General features: G+C 39.5%; 1 protein-coding gene across 1 annotated transcript in view; it reads left to right on the top strand.

Moving 5' to 3' along the window:
- LOC121950786 (synaptic vesicle glycoprotein 2B-like) overlaps positions 1–23,104 on the top strand; it is a 52,608-nt gene that overhangs the window by 15,879 nt on the left and 13,625 nt on the right. The window contains exons 5-11 of the mRNA XM_088079690.1: positions 11,671–11,741; positions 12,067–12,326; positions 13,467–13,693; positions 19,972–20,152; positions 21,533–21,685; positions 22,442–22,574; positions 22,701–22,790. Coding sequence (XP_087935816.1) covers positions 12,091–12,326; positions 13,467–13,693; positions 19,972–20,152; positions 21,533–21,685; positions 22,442–22,574; positions 22,701–22,790 — 1,020 coding nt within the window. The 5' untranslated portion in view covers positions 11,671–11,741; positions 12,067–12,090. The remainder of the gene's footprint in view (positions 1–11,670; positions 11,742–12,066; positions 12,327–13,466; positions 13,694–19,971; positions 20,153–21,532; positions 21,686–22,441; positions 22,575–22,700; positions 22,791–23,104) is intronic.

Here is a 23,104-nt window from a genome sequence, read left to right as displayed (position 1 = left end):
ACAAAACAAAAAAGTAAACCGAAAGTAAATATTAAAAAAAAAATAAAATCATAATCTACTTATTTTTTGCAATTTTTGGAACATTTATCACCAAGTTGCTCATTGCCTTTTTGTCCCATGTTTTTGAAAGAAATCACACCAATTTTCTCATAGTTTAAATACTATATGTCAATCCAGGTTTCAAAGGGTTAACTCAAGTAATAATCTGACTCAGCAACTTCCAATAATATCTAATATTTGACAAGGAGTATCTGTACTTTTACTCAAGTAATATACCAGTGTGCTTTGTTCACAACTGCCAATGACCCCAAATAACAAAGATTATTTTTCTGTGGTGGAATAGTTCAGCAAGTACGATTTCAACTTTTCAGAGAAGTTACAGACCAGTTGATCAACACCATCTCTCGCCAGTACCAAAACTGCACCTGCCCCCACATGACTGGCACAAACTTACAGCTTGAATGACTCATTGAAGCACGACGCAGCCAGAAACTGGAGCAGCACACAGGAGAGTGCACACTTTCAAAAGCACTCAGACAATGCAAGGACCACACAAATTCAGCCGTGCACTAAAACAGTCAGGGGCCCAAACAGTTGAGAAGTTTTTTTGAAAAAGCACCGTGGTAACCTAACATCCCCAAAAAGCGCATCAACTCCTGACAGCTCTGACTATGGTATTTATCAGGTGCACCTGTCACGGCTGTGACATTGTTCTCACAGGATCTGCGCATTGCCAGTTTACACACTCAAAATCAACTCTTAAAAACAAGAAAAAAAAGCAATAAAATGGCTAAAATATTACTTAAAAAAGCAAAATTGCCTGCCAACAGTACAGGAAACCTTCTCTTAGGATTTTTTGGAGCAGGTAAAAATATCTTTAAAAGAACCACAGATTAAACTAACTATTAGACCACAGACTAAAAACAAGCACATCTGTCTAGCTACAAGATTTAAGTTATTTTCTAAGTATGAATCAAAAAGTAGCAAATGCTAGTGCCATTGTCTTAGAACGAGGCTATATGTTTGGAAATTGTATCTTAAAACACAAAAATACTGCAAGATTTCTATGGTCATAAATGGTGGTCACCCCCACCCAAAAAGCATATATTGCCCTGATTTAAGATATTTCATCTTACTTAAACTTCAGTTTTTGCAGTGCAGAACAAGTTGATTTTTTAAAAAAAAAAATTATACTCTGGAGCCTGGTTTCAAAAGTTTGCATTTTCAGGCCTCCAAAATGCTGTTGACATGAACAACAATGCCAAACCAAAACCAAAACTTCAGCGTTTCCTTCAAGAACCGTTGCCATGTAAACATCCCCTTAAACTTTGCCAAATTCACAGTGAACTAACTAAACAGAGCACAAACATGCAGGACATGCTGGTCGCATTTATCACAGCAACATCGCAGGTAGACAGCACGTCCTTAAAGACCTGCTATGTGTTGTAATGTTGCAGGTGCATTAAAAAGACAGAAAAAAGTTATTGTTTATTCACACAAAAGGTGTCATAGAAACTTTCCAGCACCTCTTCAATAAGTCAAACTTGCAAACAAACGTTGCTGAAGCAGCTTGGTCAATACTATTCCTCCATCTACCTTGGTGACATCCTTGTCTATGACGACTCCAAAATGTTTCATTATTGTGACTCACAATTATTAAAATGTTTTATTGGAGGATTGTCACCAACATAAGTGTCAAACAAGGCTTGAAATTTCTTTATCGCCTCAATAATCCCAGTCTTCTGTGACTCAAATGCACGAGCTAAAAAACTATTAAGATTACACGGTTCTTCAGCGATCATCAGGCGCTGTCTCATCAAACTCACCCCGCGACGACAGGAACTTTAGGACCTGAAGACACAGAATCAACCATGAATTTAGGATTAACATTTGCTCCCTGAGCCAAGGAGTCAAAGGCAAACAAAAGTTTCTTGAGTATAATCTGGTTTCATCACATTAATGTGGCACAACTGAGAAGATTTTCTCTGATTTGGAGCAGCGATCAAAGTTCTTAAATTTGCGTCTCGTCAGTGTACGGCCTGTGAACTTCACTGGAAACTGTGAACCTACACAGGAGCTCGAACCTGTTCATCACGTCTGTACTGGCGGCAGTCAGTCTGCGGGTCACATGCTGCATTCATGTGATGTCAGGAGGTCGAAGTTTTCGATTTGGGAAGTCATTCTTCAGACTTTGTTGTGTTTGTTTGCTTTGAGGTCTTAAAGTGGGATCAACATGGTAGCTTCAAACAAGAACAGTTCTGTCTATTTAGTGCATAAAATGCTGCACATACGAGCACACTGAGGGGCCGTTTACACGTAACGTTTTTTGCCTTTCGGTAACATGACAACGGTGTTTTGGGGTCTGAAAAAGCAAAGTTTTGAATCCGGGTACCAGAGTGTAATCGTTTGGAAATGCCAACTACAGGCCTGGCATGCATACTACAGCATTTTCGGTTGTTTTTGTGGATCTGTGTACATATGAACACAAGTTTGTTTTTTTTAAACGCAAAGGAAAGACTTTCTCAGTTTTAACAGGATCGTTCTTGTCTAAACTTGGCCTAAGTTGTTTAATTCGACTTTTGTTTTCACAAGGGACACAAACAAAAGCTTGCGAATCTGAGGCTCAGTGTGAGCAATGATTACCTCAAAAAGTCCCTGCAAACTGACATTAATAACGTAGCGAAACAATCGGAAAAAATGTAAACTGGAGGATTTGTGGTAAACATGGAAAAACACCAGCATGGTCCTTAAAATCCAGCTGCTAGCTGTTATCTGATGCTGCTGCTGCAGAGTGCAGCTTCTGAAGCGATTTGATACAGCAGACTGCACTGTACCTAAAGAGAGAGAGAGAGAGAGAGAGAGTGTGTGTGTGTGTACGCGTGCGCCTGCACGTGCGTGCGTGCGTGTGTGCGTGCGTGCACAAGGTCTCTTCCTGCTGTCGATGGGAATGTGATGCATTATTAATTTTGTCTAAATGACTGGGCTGACTCTGTAGCTTTCTCTGCAGTTCCCTCTGCTTACATCCATCACGGTTCGGAGCAGGTCTGTACCTTTTCTCTCTGCTCGCACAGTTTATCGCATCAGTTTCTCTCCGAAAATCAATAAGTTGAAAAGGTTGTCATGAAAACAGACTTCCTGCCAAATATGAAGTGTACCCTCTCGGTTAAAGTATAATAAGCATCTCCAGTCCCATTAAGAGAGCAGCCGTCTCTTTAGTGTTTCCACTCAGCGGTCGAGTTGTGTTTCTCTGCTGCGTTTGCTGACTCTCGTGTTTGGACTGACCTCGGTGTGGATTTTGACCGATGGAGGCAGCTCTACTTTATCAAGCCCATCCCAAAGAAATTCGATTTATATAAAACTAATATGCCACACCAAATGCGTTTTGAAGGACATGTAATGCCAGTCAGATTGTTTTCTATGAATCTTTTGAGAAAATGTTGTTTCTAGATTCACATTTTCACTTGCTTAATTTTGACCAGCTGTGTGTGTGTGTGTGTGTGTGTGTGTGTGTGTGTGTGTGTGTGTGTGAAGAGGCTCTGTCTGTGTAAATGTCTTTAAAATTGTAAAGTTAACTGCCGTAGAGGTAGTAGGGTGAAGTCAGGTAATTTGGGACATCTTGGGCTCTTTAAATATTAGAAACCAGGCACTGAACATGGTCTTGCAATGTTAATACAAACGTGCTTTACGTGAATAATTTTTATTGGTCTGAGAAACTACAATGGGCTCATCTAAGATTATAAAGTGCGCTGGTCACCAAACATGCAAGATAAGCCATAGCATGTTGATTTAGTAATTTTGATAAAAAATAGTGCTGCATCTAAAATAATGAGGACATAAGAACAAAAATGGTTGTAGGATGTTGCATTTAATTAAATGTTTGAGTTAAAATTAAGACATTTTCACAGTACAAGGGATGCACAATGATATCAAAGCCAAATCAAGCCCATTTGTTTAGGTATCATAGGGTTAAAGTAGTATTCAGAGTTTTAGCAGTGGTTTCCCAGTAATCTGCCAAAAAGTGTCCCACATTACCCGACTTCACCCTACCTTAAAAAACCCTGATGAAGACTGTCGGGGGTCGAAACATGTTGGCTTTTTCAACGATTTAGCCACTATAACAAAGGCTGGTTAATGTAATTCCTCGTAGTTTTTCACAATTTTCTCTTGTTTGGAGTGCCTGGATTTCAACAGGCAACAAAAAAAGTAGTCAAACACAGACATATAGCCAACTTTAATAACTTATAAGCCACAACAACAACAAGCTGACCCCAGCTGAGTGTGCTGCTTCTACGTGCCCCCCAATGAGCTATTCATGGGGCATTTTTTTTTCTGTATTTGAAGCATTGTTGTCAAATTGGTGAAGATGTTTCCTTGATTTGCTTGTGTTTTGTCTATTTGTCTATTTGTCTCAGGTCCAATTTCAATATTTTTACATGACTATGACAATTAAATTCATCCAGTCATCACCACATTTGGAATATAAAATGGTCATCAGCCGTTTAGCCGATCACCGGTCACATTTTGTGATTGGATACATATTCTGATGCAGAATTTCAGAAACGATTCTACATAAACCCTGTAAACAGTTGCATCGGTGTCAGGACTAAGCATCGTGGGAGGTGTACTTTCTAAATACCTTTCAGAATGATAAATAAATGAAATACTCTGCAAAAATGCATCGTTATGTGAAAGCTGGAGGAACATAAACCAGCACAAGTGCTTTTCAGTCGACTTGGAGGGGTTAGGATAGAGGAAATAAAAGGTGCTTAAAAGGCAGTAATACATGATGTTATACAATAAAACAATGCTAGAGAGGATAGAAAACTAAAAATGTAAAAAGAGCGACCAGCCGTCTGGGCTGTAGACGGAGAGAGTGGGTGAGAGGGTGATGGGGGGCAGGCTGGTTGGAACAGCTGCTGCTGGACTCGCAGTGGGCGAGAGGTTTGATGTATGTAAAGCAGAACGTCCCAGTGGAGACGCTGTATGTCGGCCCTCTATCCATTTGAAATGATTTTCTTGTTCTTTTTTTGTGCACTGCACCAGTGTGTGTGTGTGTGTGTGTGTGTGTGTGTGTGTGTGTGTGTGTGGTGTTACATGGTAGATGGATGAACTCTTAAATATTTTATAACCTCCATGAATTATAGCAGCAGAAGTAAAGGCAGGACTGTACAATACAGCTCCATGATGCTCTTCATCTGTGGAACCAAGCTGAGTACTTATGTGCTCCCCTCTGCTGTGGTGTGTGTGTGTGTGTGTGTGTATGTGTGTGTGTGTGTGTGTGTGTTTGTTAGCTAATGTCACAAGGCGGGGTTTCCATTAACCTGCCTCCTGGTCTGATATGCATACCGCAGCGTTTCTGGTTGTTTTTGCAGATCCGAGTTAGGACTGCTAAGAGGTTTCCATTAACCCTTTAAATTTTGCAAATTAAAATTGCAAATACAAAATAGGCCTAATGGAAAAATGCCAGTTTCGAAAAAGCTCTGATTCATCACAAAAAAAGTTTTTAAGCTCACATGAGGTTGTATTTGAGGCCATTTGAAAAGGCCATGTTTTGCAAAACTGCAATGGAACCACTTTTTTGGCTTTTTTAGGTCACATGATGCTGTGGCTATGTGCTTGTCGGTAGGAACTGGGTCCCTCATGATGCAGCAGGAGCTAAAAGAGCTGTTATTGCATCACATAACTCTTCAAAAGTCTGGAAGTTTTGAATTCACATTTCCGCTGTGGACTATCAGCTCCCAGAAATCCCTCATTCGAGGCAGCTCCCTCGTATGAGCGCCTTGCACAGACTCGGGGGATCATGTCTCACTTAACAAACGTTACATCTGCATCTTATTATGAACCTGCTGCTTCTTTGCAGCGAAGCCAGTCAGTTGAAGATGCCCCGGAGGCCTCTGACAATTTTCTGGGTAGAAATGAGAGAAACAGTAAAAGAATTACAGAGCCAGTAAGTGCTGACACTCAAGAGATCTCCACCAGACTGAAGGAGGTGGTAAATCAGACGCAGACACAAACGTAGTGTTTGGAAAGAGTACTGATGGATAAAATCATACATACACATAGCAGATAGCTACCAGCACGCAGGAAACCAAAGTTTCATCTAATATTCATGATGGGACAAGCTGCACCTGCAACATTTATAACCAGGAACATTATTGTTCATGTGTGCATGTGTCTGTTTGTGTGTGTGTCTGTGTTATGCATTGTTTATCTCCATGATTTTGGTGTATGTGTATGCTCTATACCGTCTTTTACCCTCATGCATGTTTTGGGGTTTCTTTAATGTATTTTAATGCATGAATTTTATGTGCTTTTCATTCTTCTTCTTTTTTATTCTATTTTAATTTAATTTTGGCTGTGTGCATATGGCATACATTTTGGTGAGACCGTGTATGTTTGTTTAACTTTTTAAAAAAGAAATACAGGAAAATTACATGAAAAAATGCTTTAAAATATATAATATATCAATGGTAATTTTAAGTGAAATTTTTCCTTATTTTTTAAGGGATAATTCTTTTCTAAATGTACTAATTTCTTGCAATTTGCTGGACATTTCTTGCCAAGTTGATCATTGCCTTTTTCCCATAGTTTTGAAAGAAATAAATTTGCTGTGGGTTCAAAGTTTTAAATACAATTTAAAGCCGTCTGAATGCAGCACAAGAAAACTGATCAATCCAGGTTTCAAAGGCTTGAAAATATTGTTTAGAATATGGTGCAATAATCAAGTGATTTATTATCTTTTCTTGTGTAAACTTAATTGACCAAGTTGCCCAATTGTAATAACTCTGAGTTGCGATGCTGATTGAGTACAATGTTTTTATGTACTCTGTAAATGATCTTTAACATCCTCCAGATGCTGGTGTTCAGAGGGTGAAGAAAAGGCTTTTAAATGAAACCTGCAGACTTGCTGCTGACTCTGCTTTCACATTAATTCTGCACATTATTAGGAGGGAGACAGTCAATACAGGCTGATAACGCTGCGTCACTCATGTGAGAGAGAGAGATGGACCGATGCAGGACAAAACCGACTCAGTCTGTCCAGATTTTAATTTCCTGTTGGCCAGATATCAGTAACAAAACAACCTGTGGCGACACCGCTGCTCATCACCAATCAGCTGTCAATAATACGATTACCCACTGCTGAGTCATATCACACGGTCTTTTTCCTCTCTGTATCTCAGAACATCTGTTATTGGTTCTCATAACAACAGCAACATTAAAAGAACTACAGCAGGTTTAACTTCTGCTCAATATCGTTTGTTAGGAGGCACCGACTTTTTGGAATATCTAAATGCTTAAATGTCACACCTGTGGAGGTAATAAATGTGGGAGCATTATCTAGTGTGCAGACTTTATTTGTATTTTTACATCTATTTTTGTTCTGTCCAGCACCAATTGCTTTTTGATGTGTGCGCTGCTAGAACCTTTTTTTTTTATATATTATCTAAATTAACACACTACAGTATGTTAGCATATTGCTGCCATGCCAGAAAAAGAAAATGGATCAGTTATAACGAGATGTTGAACATACAAACTTGTCATGTTTTCACAAAAAACTTTTATTGTTACAACATAAAATACATGTGCTATCATATCATAATATATCATAATAATATCATACTGTGAAACTTTTCATAATAAAATATCATCACTTATGATGTTTTAACATAAAATGTTTCACATTATTACATAACTTACATGAGCAGAGATTTTTTATTTACGTATATTAATATCACTAGATGTCCCTTAAGCTAATGTTCTTTGTGTGTGTGTGTGTGTATGTGTGTGTGTGTTTTGTTTTTGTCTATTTTCTTTTGTATTTGGTAAAAAGGTATCTCTGTACTTGTACTTTTTAAAATAGTTATTTTCAAATGCACAAATGGAAATCTGATTTATTTTTGGAGCTGTTACTAAAAACAAATATTTGCCAAAATAATTGAAATGATACAGAAGGTAGTAAAACTGCAAAAACAGTAAATAAATAGTTAACAGACAAATAAAGTTCAGTTAAAGGACAAATTAAAAAGGTAGGTTTTGAGTTTGATATCCATACCATAATATCTAATGAATGAATTGAAGCTACTTAAATATTCCAGTATAACCAGTACACATTAAGGCCTACTCCTGGTGAAATCTAAGCCCTGTCCATAAAACTGGCCCCAAAATTCTTCTTCTAAGTTGTCTCTTTTTCTATAAAAGTCCATCTTGCAGCGAAAGTAACCTGCAGTAATATCAGACCGAGTTAACCAGGGCACAGCGGGTAGTGGTGGGGGGGGGGCAAAGCAACAGCTGAATAAAGCAACACGGCATGAATGGATTTGTGCAGAACAGGGGAGTAATAAATCCAGTGGCCATCACCCCAGCCACTAATGGTGTACTGCTGTTAGCCTAATGGAGTAATGGTCTGCCTTCGTCTGGACCCTCAGAGACAGAAGAAACCACAAACCCAGACAGGACACTTCTCTGTGTATCACAGTAATCTGTTTTAGAGACCGTGATGGCTGAAAAACACACAAGTGGAAAATCCTTCAGAGTAATGTCTTACCTTTCAAATGGATCGTGATTGAATTAAGCGAGTAAAGGTACAGCGGTGTGGTCCTACAACTATGTGCAGCTATCAGACATCAGCAGTCGGTAACCCGATACTGAACTTCACAGCTTGTAATTCTGGAGTCAAGCCTCGACTGTTGCTCACATCGAAAATCCCACGGGATAGGTGCATGGTGTAGCTCAGGGGTTCCCAAACTTTGCCATGCCAAGGACCCCCAAATTGCATGAGCCTCTGGCATGGACCCCCTGCTGCATTTTTAAAAAAAAATACATGAAATAGTAACTATCAAACACACTGCTTTTTAATATATTTTCTTGTCTTTCCTTTGTTATAAACATTTCTTGTCATTATTCTCACTCTGTTGCTATAATGTATTTTTCGGTCCTCACTCTGTAGTAAATCCAAGTACACATACACAGATGTTGTCAGAGAGAGTAGTCTGAGTTTTAATCCGTGCAGATTACTGATGTGTGGTTTGTGTTTGAACACAACACACTCTGACCTCAGTACACACTCACAGACAAGTCATAAGATGACTGAACAAAATAATGAATATCACATCAGAAGAAAGGTGCAGGCTGGTTTGCCGGACCACAGGACTAATGCTCATGATGTGTCTGCATGAAAATAGCATTTTGGAGAAAGGTAAGAGTTAAAGTCAGGATATCGTAACCAAACATTAGCGTCAGTGTGGAAACAAATCTAGTTTGGGTGTCAGTGTCACGACTTGCTGTTTTTGCTGCCCACAGTCAAAGGTGGAACTGACCATCTGGACGGCACAGTTGATGCTGTACGCATTAATCAGACAGAAAGAGAGAGGGGAGCCTGTAGCTTCGATAAGTGGAGGGAGAGCTACCATCAGGGAACACCACATGGGTCAAAAGTCGACATGATTCATCAGCTTTCATCAGATTTTTTATCTCACTGCTGCGTGCACATGCTTGGTCATGTTGACGGAGCTTTTCCACAGTGTTGTCAACCTGCTGAACCCGACAGATAAATGCTTCAGAGCGCCATATAGAGGGTTCGAAGGGAAGGTGCACACACGTTGCTGCTGAGCTTCATGCTCAGAGAGATGCCAGCTCGTTCTTTTTCTCCTCAAATACTGCTGCTTTTGCAGTACTTCAGGAGTAAGACTGTGATGCCAGAAAACATCTTTCACGTTCACAGGACACACTGCTGGATTGCATCGGCTGAGAACACTGCTGGACACAACCGTTCACGATGTTGTTATATGCCGCCAGACGGCAGGATGGCACCTGACATGGCAGCATAATATGTGGACAGTTGGCATCAGTGGAGATGGCTGGTGGACAAAACCTGATGTTTGCATGATTGGCGATAAGATGGTTAAAATGTTGCCAGCAACAGCATAATATAGGGAGTGTGGCGGTCTCTATAGAGCGGGAGAGGTGGTGGAGGGATCCAACAAACCCCGGACTTTCATACAGGAGTCTGGAGTTTACTTCCTGTCTGAGTGTGATGTTTTTTCCTCACCATGTGGCTCTTTTGCCAAAAACTAATCATCCATACCAGCATGTTTATTTGTTGATGTCTCTGCGTCGGTTGCCATGTGCTTTTCTTGCCAAAATATAACCACCCGCAGTGTTATTCCACCATATGCTTGTGTTGACATCACAGTAGCAGCATAAATAGCAGCTGCAGAAAGATGCCTAGAGCACCGAAATCCACTGCAAAGCAGCAATATGTGACAAACTGGGATGAGAACATGTTGGGTGTGCTGGTTTAATATCTATGTCTATGCTATTGCGGCATTGAAAGAGCTACTTAATAACATGACATTTATAGGTTTCGATATTCAAGTTTTTACCACAGTTTTTTATATTTTGAATGGTGTATAGCATTAGACTAAATTAAATTTATGTTTATATTTTCATTATTTCTTTTATCATTTCTGTTAGAGTGCAGGCTAAGTTAAATACTACAGATATGGTGCTATAAGGCAGTTTAGTGTACATGATAAAAGAGGACAGGAAGAAGCTGTGCTTGAGGACAGTGAGATGTCTGCATAGATGTGGATCAATATAAATTTTTGATCATGCTTTATCGTGTAGTAACGTCTTGTATATGATGTGAGATTGGAGCAGGACATCGAGTCAAAGTCAAAGCCGAGACACTTTGCAGACTTATTGACAGTAATACAACTAACTGGGCAGAACTTTAGTTCAAAGTTCAACAATGTGATGTGGGTCTCCTGGATCCTGGTGGATTATGGGTGTATGATGAGGTGGCACCTGACCGGCATGCTGACTCAAAACTCCCGGGCCATTTTTCTTTCCTTGTTCTTCTTCACGCTGAAGGAGAATATGTGGCTTGCTGGGAAGAGCTGAGCTCTCGGTGTAATTTGGCAGTGACAGTGATTGGCTTCCTGGCTGAGAAAGTGTCCATATGGTGGATATAACCCCAGTCACCTCTAAGACATCACAAACAGGAAGGAAGACTGAGGGCTCTGTTTTCATGTCACAGTGTGTCGCACCGGCGAAATGGTTCAACAGTGATATTATGTCCGTGACTTCGGCAGTTTGGTATATTAGCGCCTCACCTTTAGTCCCTCAATACGTCAGCAGACTTGCTACCAGCTGTGTCAGTGTTGTGACAGCTGATATTGATATTATTACGATAAATCACAGGAGCTCGAGTGAAGTGGAATGCTTCGGTACATCGGTTTTGTCAGTATATGGGTTTCCAATACAGATTTGAAACAGTATGAATGTAACAATTTTGTGTACACGGTGTATTTTAGACTTATTGTACGAGCTGAGCTGGAAATTCCAAGAATTAACAAAAGTACACAATTTAGCCAAAATGTATGCCATATGCATGAACACAGCCAAAATTATCCCCAAAAAACTGAGAATGAAAGGAACAAAAAATGTGCCAAACAGTCCCTAACGGTAAAATACAAGTATGTTGCTAAAAATGAGAAAAATAGACGTCAGTTAGGGTTTGAAAGCCTCTTAAACACAATGAGACCATCTGAGTGGTAAAATTATCACATAAGTATGAATGAGATGATCAGTATTGCAAGGGTCCAAAAGTATGTAACAGTTTTAATCCGTACACATTTATCTTAACTAAATACTTTCTTTGTTTCACAGGTGTGAAGATTGAAGACAAAATCTGACAGCACTCTGAAGTCTCAACAGCAACCAAAACCAAAGACGGACACGTAACTTCACAAAGAATTTCCATCTTTAGCTAACTGATGTTCAGATAACTTCTCGTAACTATAGATAAAAACGGCTGAATAAGCTGCACAGCAAAGTGTGGGAATTTGTGATGTTAGAGGTTAACACTGTAATTCACTATTCATTTTAAAGGTCAGCGTAGGAACACCGTCACTTTAACTTATGACTGTGACACGAATTATTAAGCATAATTCGCATTTTTAGGCTGTTTCACTCATGTTTAAAAGAACAAAGTTTATTTCAATCTAAAATTTAACACCAGACTGGACATAACTAACAAGCTGATCAAAGATCTACTTCCTGCAGTAAATTTAGGTGCAGTAAGCCAAAATGGCTGACCCCTACCAAAACAACGTATACCAGCAAGGAGGGGGTGACAGCTACGGGACTTATGGAGAAGGTGTCGGCCACGATGGATATGGTTACCAGGAAGACTACCCTCCCCAGGAAGAGGACGCAGCGAGCGACGCGACCGAGGGACACGATGAAGAGGATCAGATGTACGAAGGAGAATATCAAGGGATACCACATCCTGACGAGGTGAAGGCGGCACAGAGAGCCGCACGGTGAGACACCGAAGATTTCTTCTGGTCTGCTGGTCTAAATGTCCCCAAAAATGCAACAGTAGTCTTATATGTACTGATTGTAAGCAGGTTTTTAATACATAGTGTATTAACTGAAAAAGTAAAAAAAATTTAAAAATCTTACGTAATGAATTGGGATCCTCTAATCAGAAGATTGCTGGTTCGATCCTCAGCTCTTTATGCCGAAGTATCCTTGAGCAAGATACCGAACCCCAAATTCTTCCCACGCTGCGTCTTTGGTGTGTGAGTGCATGTGAACGGTTACTGAGTGGCAGGTGGCACATTGTACGGCAGCCTTGGCCACCAGTGTGTGTGAATGTGTGTGAATGGGTGAATGTGACATGAAGTGCAAAAGCGCTTTGAGTAATCGCAAAAAAAAAAGTTTTCTAACCCTTTAAATGCAAGGTTTTTGTCATAATGCCACTATGTTTTTAGATGGAAAAAGAAAGAAAAAAGAAAAGAATTATTTTCGATATACGATACGATACGATACGATACGATACGATACGATACGATATACTTTATTGTCCACGTTTCAAAAGGTAAACCAGTTTCAAAAGTTTCAAAAGGTAAACCAGTTTCAAAAGTTTCAAAAGGTAAACCAAAATAATCTACCAAGTTTGTTGATGTTTGGACAAACCTAGAGGCTGATTTCTATGAAAATTTTAGGGTATGTTTCAGGTACATTTTGGGAATATCCTGCAAGTTTCGTAATGACTGGCTCAGTGGTTGTGGAGGTCTATTTATGTGCAGAGATACGCCCCTTATGAAGATCATTGGTCAATATCTTTAAAACGTAAAGAGATATCAGCACGCTTTTTGTAGCTTTTGACAAACTTGGTCTGGTAATGCAGTTTAGGAAGGGTTTCAATAATGTGTTTTTTAACACATCAGAGTGCAAGGAGTATTAAAAATAATATCGAATAATTATGAGCTTTTAATAATGAATTGTTTTCAGTGCCAGTATAACTTTTTCCACTACAAGTGTTTCAATTTAAATATTTCCTTTATCATTTCTTTTCAATGCCTTTTTTACTGTCACAGTTTTAGCTTCATGAACAAACCAAATCATATTTTTCTTACCATCTTTATGGCTTCTTCCTCTCGTTCTGCATGCTATAGGACCAAAGGTCGATCAGCCGGCAGCGCAGTCTCTGAACTACAAGAGCTATCCGAACAATACGAGGACATCATGGAGGACTGTGGCCACGGGAAGTTCCAGTGGACGCTTTTTATGGTGCTGGGCCTCGCTCTGATGGCCGACGGAGTCGAATGTTTTGTGGTTGCATTCGTTCTACCGTCCGCAGAAAAGGACCTGTGTCTCTCCAACGCAGAGAAAGGAATGCTGGGTAAGGGCTTTAGAGATTTAGTGTTGCTCACAGTGTGGTTTCTGGAGTCGTGTTTCTGTGCTGCAGAAAAGGATCTGTGTTTGTCCACTAGTGATGCAGTGATAGTGATATGTAACAGTATCATCTATTTTACAATATACATGCAAGTCCATAAATCATCCAGGTCCATTAAAGGCCTTTAATTCATAGGGATAAAAACATTAACCCTTTGAGACTTGGAATGACATCTCTTTTGGTGCTGCATTCAGATGCCTTTCACAACTATTTAAACATTTGAAATCTGAGCAAATTGGTTTTATTTCTGTCAAAAATGTGAGGATAAAAGACAAATAGCAACTTGGCAAGAAATGTCCCACGAATTGCAAGAAATAAATAGCTTTAGATTAAAAAAAAAAAAAGCTAGGGAAAGACATCAAGAGACCTATATTTGTAATTATCATAAATAAATACTCACAGTTATATTTACAGAATTATTATAATTTTTTTTAACCTGTGTTTTTTTTTTCAGGTCATTTTCGTGTACTTTTTTTTAAAAAAAAACTAATTTCTTGCTTATTTCTGGGTCATTTCTTAATGCCTTCTTCCCATGTTTTTTTAAGTAATTGATTTCTTACAAAAACACGGGATGAAAACAATGTACAACAAAAGAAGAACTTTGTAGAAGGTTTAAGAAATTACCTAAAAAGTAGTTAAAAAATGAAAACCATAAAAAGGAAATCACCTAGAAAAAGTGCAGAAAATTATAAAATTTTCTCTCTGTAACATAATCTAATATCTAAATATGTAATTATGATTCTAAGGTTATATGTAGTTTTTCCCTAGCTTTTTCTTTTTTCCCCCAGCTTTTTGAAAATAGTTTTCTAAATCTACTAATTTCTTGCAATTTGAGGAACATTTTCTCTCAAGTTGCTTATTTAGCTCCAGGTTCAAAGGTTAAAATATCTGTGACAGGTGTCTGAAAGTAGCACAAGAAAAGTGATGTCGCTCCAGGTTTCAAAGGGTTAACAACATTCAGCTCTAGTATCGACACATCATTATTAAATCCAAGTGAGGGCTCAATTCATACAGTGTCAGTGATGTATTCTACATTACACTGACATGACGTGACATGTTGTAGGCTGTGAAAGCCCAATTAATGCAGTCAGTGATGTTTTCTACAAGATTAATAACTTTACAGTCATAATATTCCATTATCATAATCAAACATTATGACTATCAGTGAAAAATGATCCAATAATGTGTCACGGGGATGTTTTTGATAACATTTATAATGAGGTTGATGACACACAACCTGCCCCTGTCTGTCTCTCTCCCACACACACACACACACACACACACACACACACTGGCAGCCAAGACAGAGTCAGTGATTTTCCGAAGCTTCTCCGAGCACTCAAATTACTTCTGCAGTCTAATTAGTTAATGGGCAGCATGAGGAGGCAGAAATGAATCAGCCTGTTGGAGAGGTGGCCGTTTCAACAAACCACAGTTCCTGGGCCACATAGTCTGCAGGAGTCTCAGTTTTGACAGTTTTCGTGTTACAGCTCCGTTTTGTAAAAATCAAGTATTCATGTAAAGTAGGAAAAACTTCAACAAGGTTTTTTTTTGGGATACCGAAAAATACAGCAGGGGACAGCATGTTATCTAGTCCAATACCGACTTGATGTCCTATTTTCACTTAAATCAGTAAAATATGTTCCTGCACGATCAAAAACTTACATCGATCCACACCTATGCAGACTTCTCATCATCTTCTAGCATGAAGTTATCATTTCCTCTTTTATTATGCGCACTATAGCTGTAGTACAAAACTCAGCCTGCTTTCAAATGGAAATAGTATAAGATGTAATAAAAAATATAAACATACTGTAAAACTTAAAAAAAAAAAGCCTGAGCTATTATTTGCTTAAACCATCAGACTCAACAGATTTATATTTTGGACAGGCGTTTATAAGGGACAGGCTTTTATTTCTTTTCACACAAAACTTGCTCAGCAAAGATGGAAATACAATCAAATTTTTTATTTAACCTTGTGAGACGTGGGCAAATTGGATTTATTTGTTTTTCAAAAACATGGGAGTTAAAGTAATGAGCAACAAAGAGAAGAAATTACTTGGAAGTTAGCATGAAATCTTTGAAAAGTACAAGAAAATTACAACCTAAAAAAAAAGGTAAAAAAAAATGAGAGAAAAAATGAGAAAGTTAAAAAAAAATCAGTGTGTCTTCTATATCTACTGAACTGAACTACATGGCAACCAGACTGCGCCTCTAAGTGAGACAGGCCCTTATTTGTCAAAATGTGCAGCCACACCCAGCTTGGAAAAGGGACTGGGCGTTTAACTAGGACTAGGCATATATTTATTAATAATAATATTAATAATAATAAACTTTATTTGTATAGCACCTTTCATACAAGAAATGCAGCACAAAGTCCTTTACAAGAAAGATATAAAGACACAATAAAAAATAAAGTAAAAAAAAGACCAGAATAGACTCGAAATATTTAAGTTTTATGGTAACTGTAGTTTAGTCTACTACCATACACTACTCAGAATATACAGAAACTGTTGTAAAAACTTGAACAATAACAAAACCTATATAATATTTCATATACCAACACTGACATTTTTACCAAGTATAAAACATGTGATAAGTGGCTCTAACAGGAGGTGTAGTGTAAGTGGGTTGGCGTATTTGTCTGTATATTCTGTGAATGTATGAAGGTTCTGTTTTTCAGTGTGTGAGCATGTGTTAAATGGTATATTGTATACATTGCAAAGGTGTATAGATTAGCAGAGATGAAAAGGGAGAGAGGGGAGGAAAAGATAGGTGCGTGTACAGGAAAAAGATCAAAAGTGAAAAGAGAGTCAAATCAGAGGAGAAGCAGCGGAGAAGAGAAAGAGCAGGTGGAAAAAAGGTAGAAACAAGACAGGGTGGGGACAGAGGAGAAAAGGGAGGCAAAAAGCAGAGAGGAGGTGGGGATAAAAGAAGAAAGATGACGGGAGAGGTGATGCAAAGTGGAGAGGAGGCGAGAGGAGAGGTCGTCTGACTCACCTGATGCAGACTAAAGCTGCCTTTGAAACCTTTTAGGCAGACGCTCTCGCCCTCTTCTCTACAGGAAACACGAAAAACCTCTGAGCTAACAACCTGCACACTGAAAAGTTTTGACAAAGATTAGTATCGTGCAATAACACACGCCTTCTTATAGAAGTAGATAATATATTTAACAGGATTAAATTACTTCCACTTACTCAGGCATTTATATAAATAACATTTAAGAACTGGTTATAAAGCTTGAGTCAGCGATGTGCCACCACTCAGCTCAGCTGGCAGCTGAATGAAAAGCCCGGAGTGCATTTCTGCATGTGTTTGCATTAACGCTCCCAATAAATAACATTTTTATGTGATATATCGTAAAACTTTAATTAATAGCTTTGCTTAAATCATTGACCTCAACAGGCTTACATTTGGGTCATGAGACGGACTTTTAATCACACAAAACTATTGCTCAGCAAAGATGGAAAATACAATCAAATTATTTATTTAACCCTCTGAAACCTGTGAGAATTTCCTTTTAAAAAAAAAAAACATGGGAAGAAAGTAATAAGCAACAAAATAAGAAAGGTAGAAGATAGCAAGACATCTGTGAAAAGCAGAAGAAAATTACCTGAAAATTTGACAGGAAAACTAAAAAGAAAAAGAAAAAAAAGGAAAAAGGAAATGAGCTGAAAAGAACGATAGAAATTATAATAATTCTGTAAAATAATTGTAAATCTAAAATGATGATAATTATGTAATTATGAAAGTTAACTGGACATTTTTCCTTTTTTAAAAAAATAGGCCTTGACATGCACTAATCTCTCTCTGTCTCTCCGTCTTTGTTGGTTTTTTTTCTGGTAATTTAACTTCTTTGGTGTTAATTGACAAAATTTTAAATAGGTGATCTGAGCAGCTAAATAATGTTAACCCCAGCAGGTAGCCAAAATCCATTTTTATACGTCTGAAGAACTTCTAAAAAACAATGAACTGCTTGTTAACCAGATCAGGTTTCTAAATGAGACGGGCCTTTATTTGCCAGATTTTGTGTCACCACACCCTATTTGAAGTTTTCTGGTATGTATAATTTAAAGAAGGTCGCTTTATTGACCTCTACTGGTGACCAGAAGAACCTGCACCTTGAACATAAATTAGCTGCGACACTAAACTTTGTTGACATCTGGCACTTTGCTGTCCTTGTGTTTATCATCAGAAATCTTTCCTAAAAACCTCCTCCTCCCCTCTGCGATCACCACACTCAGCAGCAGACACCTCCCGTCTCACACCGCCTCCGTTGTCCCGTTTTACCTCGCTTTGGCCCCGAGCAGTGTTTTCCACAAGACTGTGTGTCTGTGTTTGAGTCAGCAGGCGAAGCCAGAGTGATCGATAGTCTTTGTCCCGACCTTGGAGAGAGCTGTACAGAATTTCAACGCTGGCCCGTATTTCAGGGACGCAGTTTAAAAACAGACGTTACAGCTATGCTGGTGAACTGAATTTTTGTCATACTGAAGGTCTTCATGTGCATTTGTTTAAAATGATGTATGTTAGGCTGCAGTGTGTGTAAATGCAATTTTATCATTTGAGACCCAGTATGATCAGTCACGCTGTCAGCTGTTGCATGGCCATCTGCATACTGGGGTGTAATGTTGTCCCTGGCACCAGTAAGGGTTGTGCTTGGCGGAGGCAGAAGCACGCTGCTCATCGGGGTCTTAAAATTTGAAGGCCAAAATGATCTCAGAGTGCTGACGTTGCACAGGGGAAATATATTGTCTCCCACACGAGTCGACCTGGAAGAAAAACGACAGGATGAAAAAAGGAAAGTACATGAATGTTTGGTACAGTTTGGTCCTGTAATACACCGTGTGTGACAGTGTCTCTCTGCACGATCTGATATCACCGAGTCGATCGATGACTAACTTTGTTCAGAATTCACATTACAGCCAACCAATCAGCAGCAGTTCTCAATTGTGATGAGAAAAAAAGAAATACTGCCCATTTGAAAGCCATTTTGAAGACATTCAAGCAGCAACTGCACGCAGATATTTGCTTGGATTTTAAGCACACTTTTGGGATATACATATATACACACACACACACACACACACACATATATATATATATATATATATATAAATTCCCTTCTCGCCCTATCCCCTTTGGGCCTTTTATCTTAAGCTCGGGTCCGGGTTCTGCGTAGTATCTTAGCTGTTCAGGACTGCACACTTCTGGACTGAGATCTCAGATGTTGTTGCTGGTATCTGCTGGAACCGCTGTCCCAGTTTTCGGGGGTTACTGCCCCGAGTGCTCTGACAGCCACTGGTACCACCGCTGCCTTCACTTGGTATTTCGAGAGTCTTGCGTTCCTTCCTCCTGTTGTTTGCGATCGCTCGAGATTGCTACATCTATCACTGCCGCCTTCCTCTATTGTTTATTGACCACGACAATGTCTGGTTGGTAGCCATCACCAGTTTGTCGGTCTGAATCTGGAAGTCCCGCAGGATTTTGGCCCTGTCGTTTTGGCCTCCTTTGAAGGTGTCTTTGATTTGGAGCTTGGGACTTCCAGCCCAAACTCAGCACAGATAACAAATGATAGCATAAGCAACTTTCTGCATGTGAATTGAAAAATAGAAGGTTTATCCAGGTGTTGTTATCCTGTGCTGTTGTTAAGTGTTTGTGCAGGACTAAGTTTTAGACAAATACTTTCTTGGTGAGATCAGACCATGCCGGTCTCTCTTTGCAGTTTTGTAGATTGAGCTTCTAAATTGGGCAACACAATGATTTTTTACTGTGAGAAAATGCACTTGGCATGAGAGCGTGTTAAAGGTGTCAGTTGTTTGTGTCTCATGGTCAGTGTGAAAATTGGCAGCCCCGTCAAGTTACTAATCATTTTTGAGCATGTCATACAGTGCATGTGTGCATCAGCGCATAAATGCCAGACTTTAGAGGATGTTCCATGTGAACAAGTGTGCAAGAAAATGCAGATAATATCTTAAAAACAGATATCAACAAGCTTTTGGTGATATTTTATAAGCTTTGTCCAATAATGAAACACCGAAACTAAACTAATCAAGAGGTTGGTAGCTTTGAGCCAAACCAGAAAAAGGAGCAAAGTAGAAAATTTCATTTCTTGACCTCATTTAGTCATATCTTTATACATCTCTGCTGAACTCAAATTAATGTTTGTGAGGTGTTAAGAAAGAAAGATGCATTTTAAGATTCTCTGTTTCTCTTTGTCTCTGCAGGTCTGATGGTCTTCCTGAGCATGATGGTGGGAGCCTTCATGTGGGGCGGTCTGGCAGACAAAGTTGGCCGTCGGCGCTGTCTCATTGTGGCATTAACAATAAACTTCGTCTTTACCTTCCTGTCTTCCTTCGCCCAGGGCTACGGCTTCTTCCTCTTCTTCAGGCTGCTGTCTGGCGTTGGGTAAGACTCACAAATATTGCCTCTTCTTATAGTTTTTGGCTGGACTGAAGCAGAGACAGGCACGCCCAGTGAATACAAAAGTCTGTCCCATCGGCCGTTGCTCTCTCGGAAAGCAGGTTTCCATTACAGATTTGCGTAAAACTAAAGCAATGTTTCTCGAAATGTCGTAAAACACAGTTGCAAAATGACTGCGTTTCCAGTGAGTGATGGTCCGCACATCATCCGTTTACTCAGTTATTCAATTCTGGCTGCAAAAACATTCCAATCCCCCCGGCCCGGGACACCAAAATGGCTGGAGCGCTCCGCTCTCATTGTCCACAGGTGTCTTCGCCAGTCACCGCTCCGCTCGCGTTCTCCGCCAGTGTCTCCACTGGTGTCCCCGCCGGTGTCCCCACCGTTGTCCCCTAATTTCCGTTCCGCTCTCATTCTCTGCCGATGTCTCCACGGGGGTCTCCAAATGTCCGTTCTGCTCTCATTCTCCGCTGTGTCTTTGCCGGTATCTCAGCCGGTGTCCGCTCCGCTTTATTCTCCACTGATCTCCCCGCCGGTGTCCCCGCCGGTGGACCTGCCGCTGTCCGCTCTGCCGGTGTCCGCTCTGCCGGTGTCCGCTTCGCTTTCATTCTAGGAATTTGCAAGAACTTTTTTTTAGATTTAGCCTAGAAAATTATTAGGTTTTCATGAGCTAGTTTAGAATGTTGAGATAATCGTATTTAGAATTATCACAATTCATCACAATTAGAAATTTAAAATGATTTCACAGAATTGTTGTTTCAGGTAATTTCCTTGCTTTTTTGGTTGTTGTATGTTTGTGTTGTTTTATTTTTGTTTTTGAACGTGCTCTGTTCTTTGTAGGCCTATATTTGTTTTGGGTTGGTTTTTTTGTTTGTTTTTTTATTTACTAATTTCTTGCTGATTTCTGGGTCATTTCTTCCTCTTTGCTGTCTGCGCGTCTTTGAAGGAAATCAAACCTTGGTTTTAAAGGGTTAAAAAACAAAGCATGCACCAGTGACCCGTAACACAAACCATCAGAAAATGTTTCTGCTGAAGAGCTCATTAACTAATGAAATACAATCTTACCTCATACAAACATTTTGTTTCCACCTCACTCTCTTTTAACCCTTTTTAGCTCTTCGTTTAGGCTTCTTTCCTCACCGCCGTCTCTCTTCTTGTGCGCTGAGCTCAACTTCTAATCAGAGTGTTTTTAATCACCGACGGGCTCCACCGTGCCAATTTAACAAGCAGAACAGGCATAACATTGCCCGACGGCCGATGTCTTGGTGTGTCAGGGCCTCACGAAAACGTTATATTTTTAAATTACCAGTTCTGATTACAGTTTTCTCCTCCTCTTTCATGAATTTCTCTCTATCCCTCTCTACTCAGTATTGGCGGCACAGTGCCAATCGTGTACTCGTACTTCTCCGAGTTTCTTCAGATGGACAAGAGAGGAGAGCATCTGTCCTGGTTGTGTATGTTCTGGATGATTGGTGGCATCTACGCGTCATTCACCGCCTGGGGAATCATACCCAGATACGGTAAGACTTTAAAAGAGGTCAGCTGGGACACACTCCCATAAAAAGGTACTTTTATGCTGCTTGTGAGGAAAGTTGTATATTTGAGGTGTCTGATTTAGAGTTTTCTCACTCCTGTAGCTGGACCCTGTGTGACATCTGAGTTACTTCATGTACGGACGACTCTCATTACACTTTAGGAGAAGTCGAATCACTCAGAACAACGGAAACACACGAATATGAAGACCTTTAAGCTTCAGCTTTATTATTTAAAACTTATTTCTAAAAAGCTAGAGTAAAATGTCTAGACACAAAAAGGAAAAACTATATTTATAGCTAATTATCTTGATGACATTAAAATTATGTTAGAATTATTATGATTTTGAAGCCCTTTTTAGGGGTTGTTTCGTTTTTTCCATTTTTAAAAAATTATTATATCTTTTTTTTTTTTTTTTTTTCTAATTTTCAGATAATTTTCTTTTTTTTTACTACTTTCTCGCTAATATTTGGGTCATCTCTTCTTTTGTTGCCTTCCTCCCATGTTTTGGAAAGAAATCAAGCCAATTAGCCAAGGTTTCAAAGGGTTAAATGGACCTTGTGTTACTAGGTTTAATGGATTGTTTTCAGATCTTCACAATTTTTGGTCAAAAGAAAATAGTTTTATGTTTAAAAATGTGTGTGTGTGTGTGTGTGTGTGTGTGTGTGTGTGTGTGTGTGTGTGTGTGTGTGTGTGTGTGTGTGTGTGTGTTTGTTTGTGTGTGTGTGTTTGTGTGTTTGCATGCTGGGGGTTCAGTATGGGCACAGAGTTTCAGTTCCACAGCTGGCGGGTGTTTGTCCTGGTTGCAGCTCTTCCTGCCATCGCCTCCCTGGTTGGACTCACCTTCATGCCTGAGAGTCCTCGCTTTCTCCTGGAGGTGAGACTGCGGACGAGGTCGCATAGGTTCTCGAATATTTGGAAACTTTCGGATATATTTATTGTGTGTGTGTGTGTGTGTGTGTGTGTGTGTGTGTGTGTGTGTGTGTGTGTGTGTGCTGAGCAGAATGCCAAGCATGATGAGGCGTGGATGATCCTGAAGCAGGTCCACGACACCAACTGGAGGGCCAAAGGAAAACCAGAAAAAGTCTTCACTGTGAGTACATGTGTTGGTCCAAAAGAGTACTAATGTATTATTCAATAATATATTATTGATTATGGTTGAACCAACCAATGTCCGCATCTTTCTGAGGTTTAAATTCGAGTCAAAGGTGTGTGGATGCAGTAAGATAATTGATTAGTGTTAAAGGCTTATTTAAAAAGTCACTGATAATAAAGTGAAATCAAATCAGATCAAAGTGATCCTCCTCTGATGCAAAGACTGATTTGTAATTTTTGACTTTATTGTGATTTATTTTGAGCTTTGGACAGAGCCATGCTAACGTCTTCCCTGTTTTTAGGGGCAAACCT

This window comes from Plectropomus leopardus, chromosome 7 (genome assembly GCF_026936395.1).
Source record: "Plectropomus leopardus strain MGB_pleo_1.0 chromosome 7, ASM2693639v1, whole genome shotgun sequence".
Classification (NCBI taxonomy): Eukaryota; Metazoa; Chordata; class Actinopteri; order Perciformes; family Serranidae; genus Plectropomus; species Plectropomus leopardus.
Note: the sequence above shows the minus strand (reverse complement) of the source record. Positions and strands in the feature narration are given on the sequence as shown.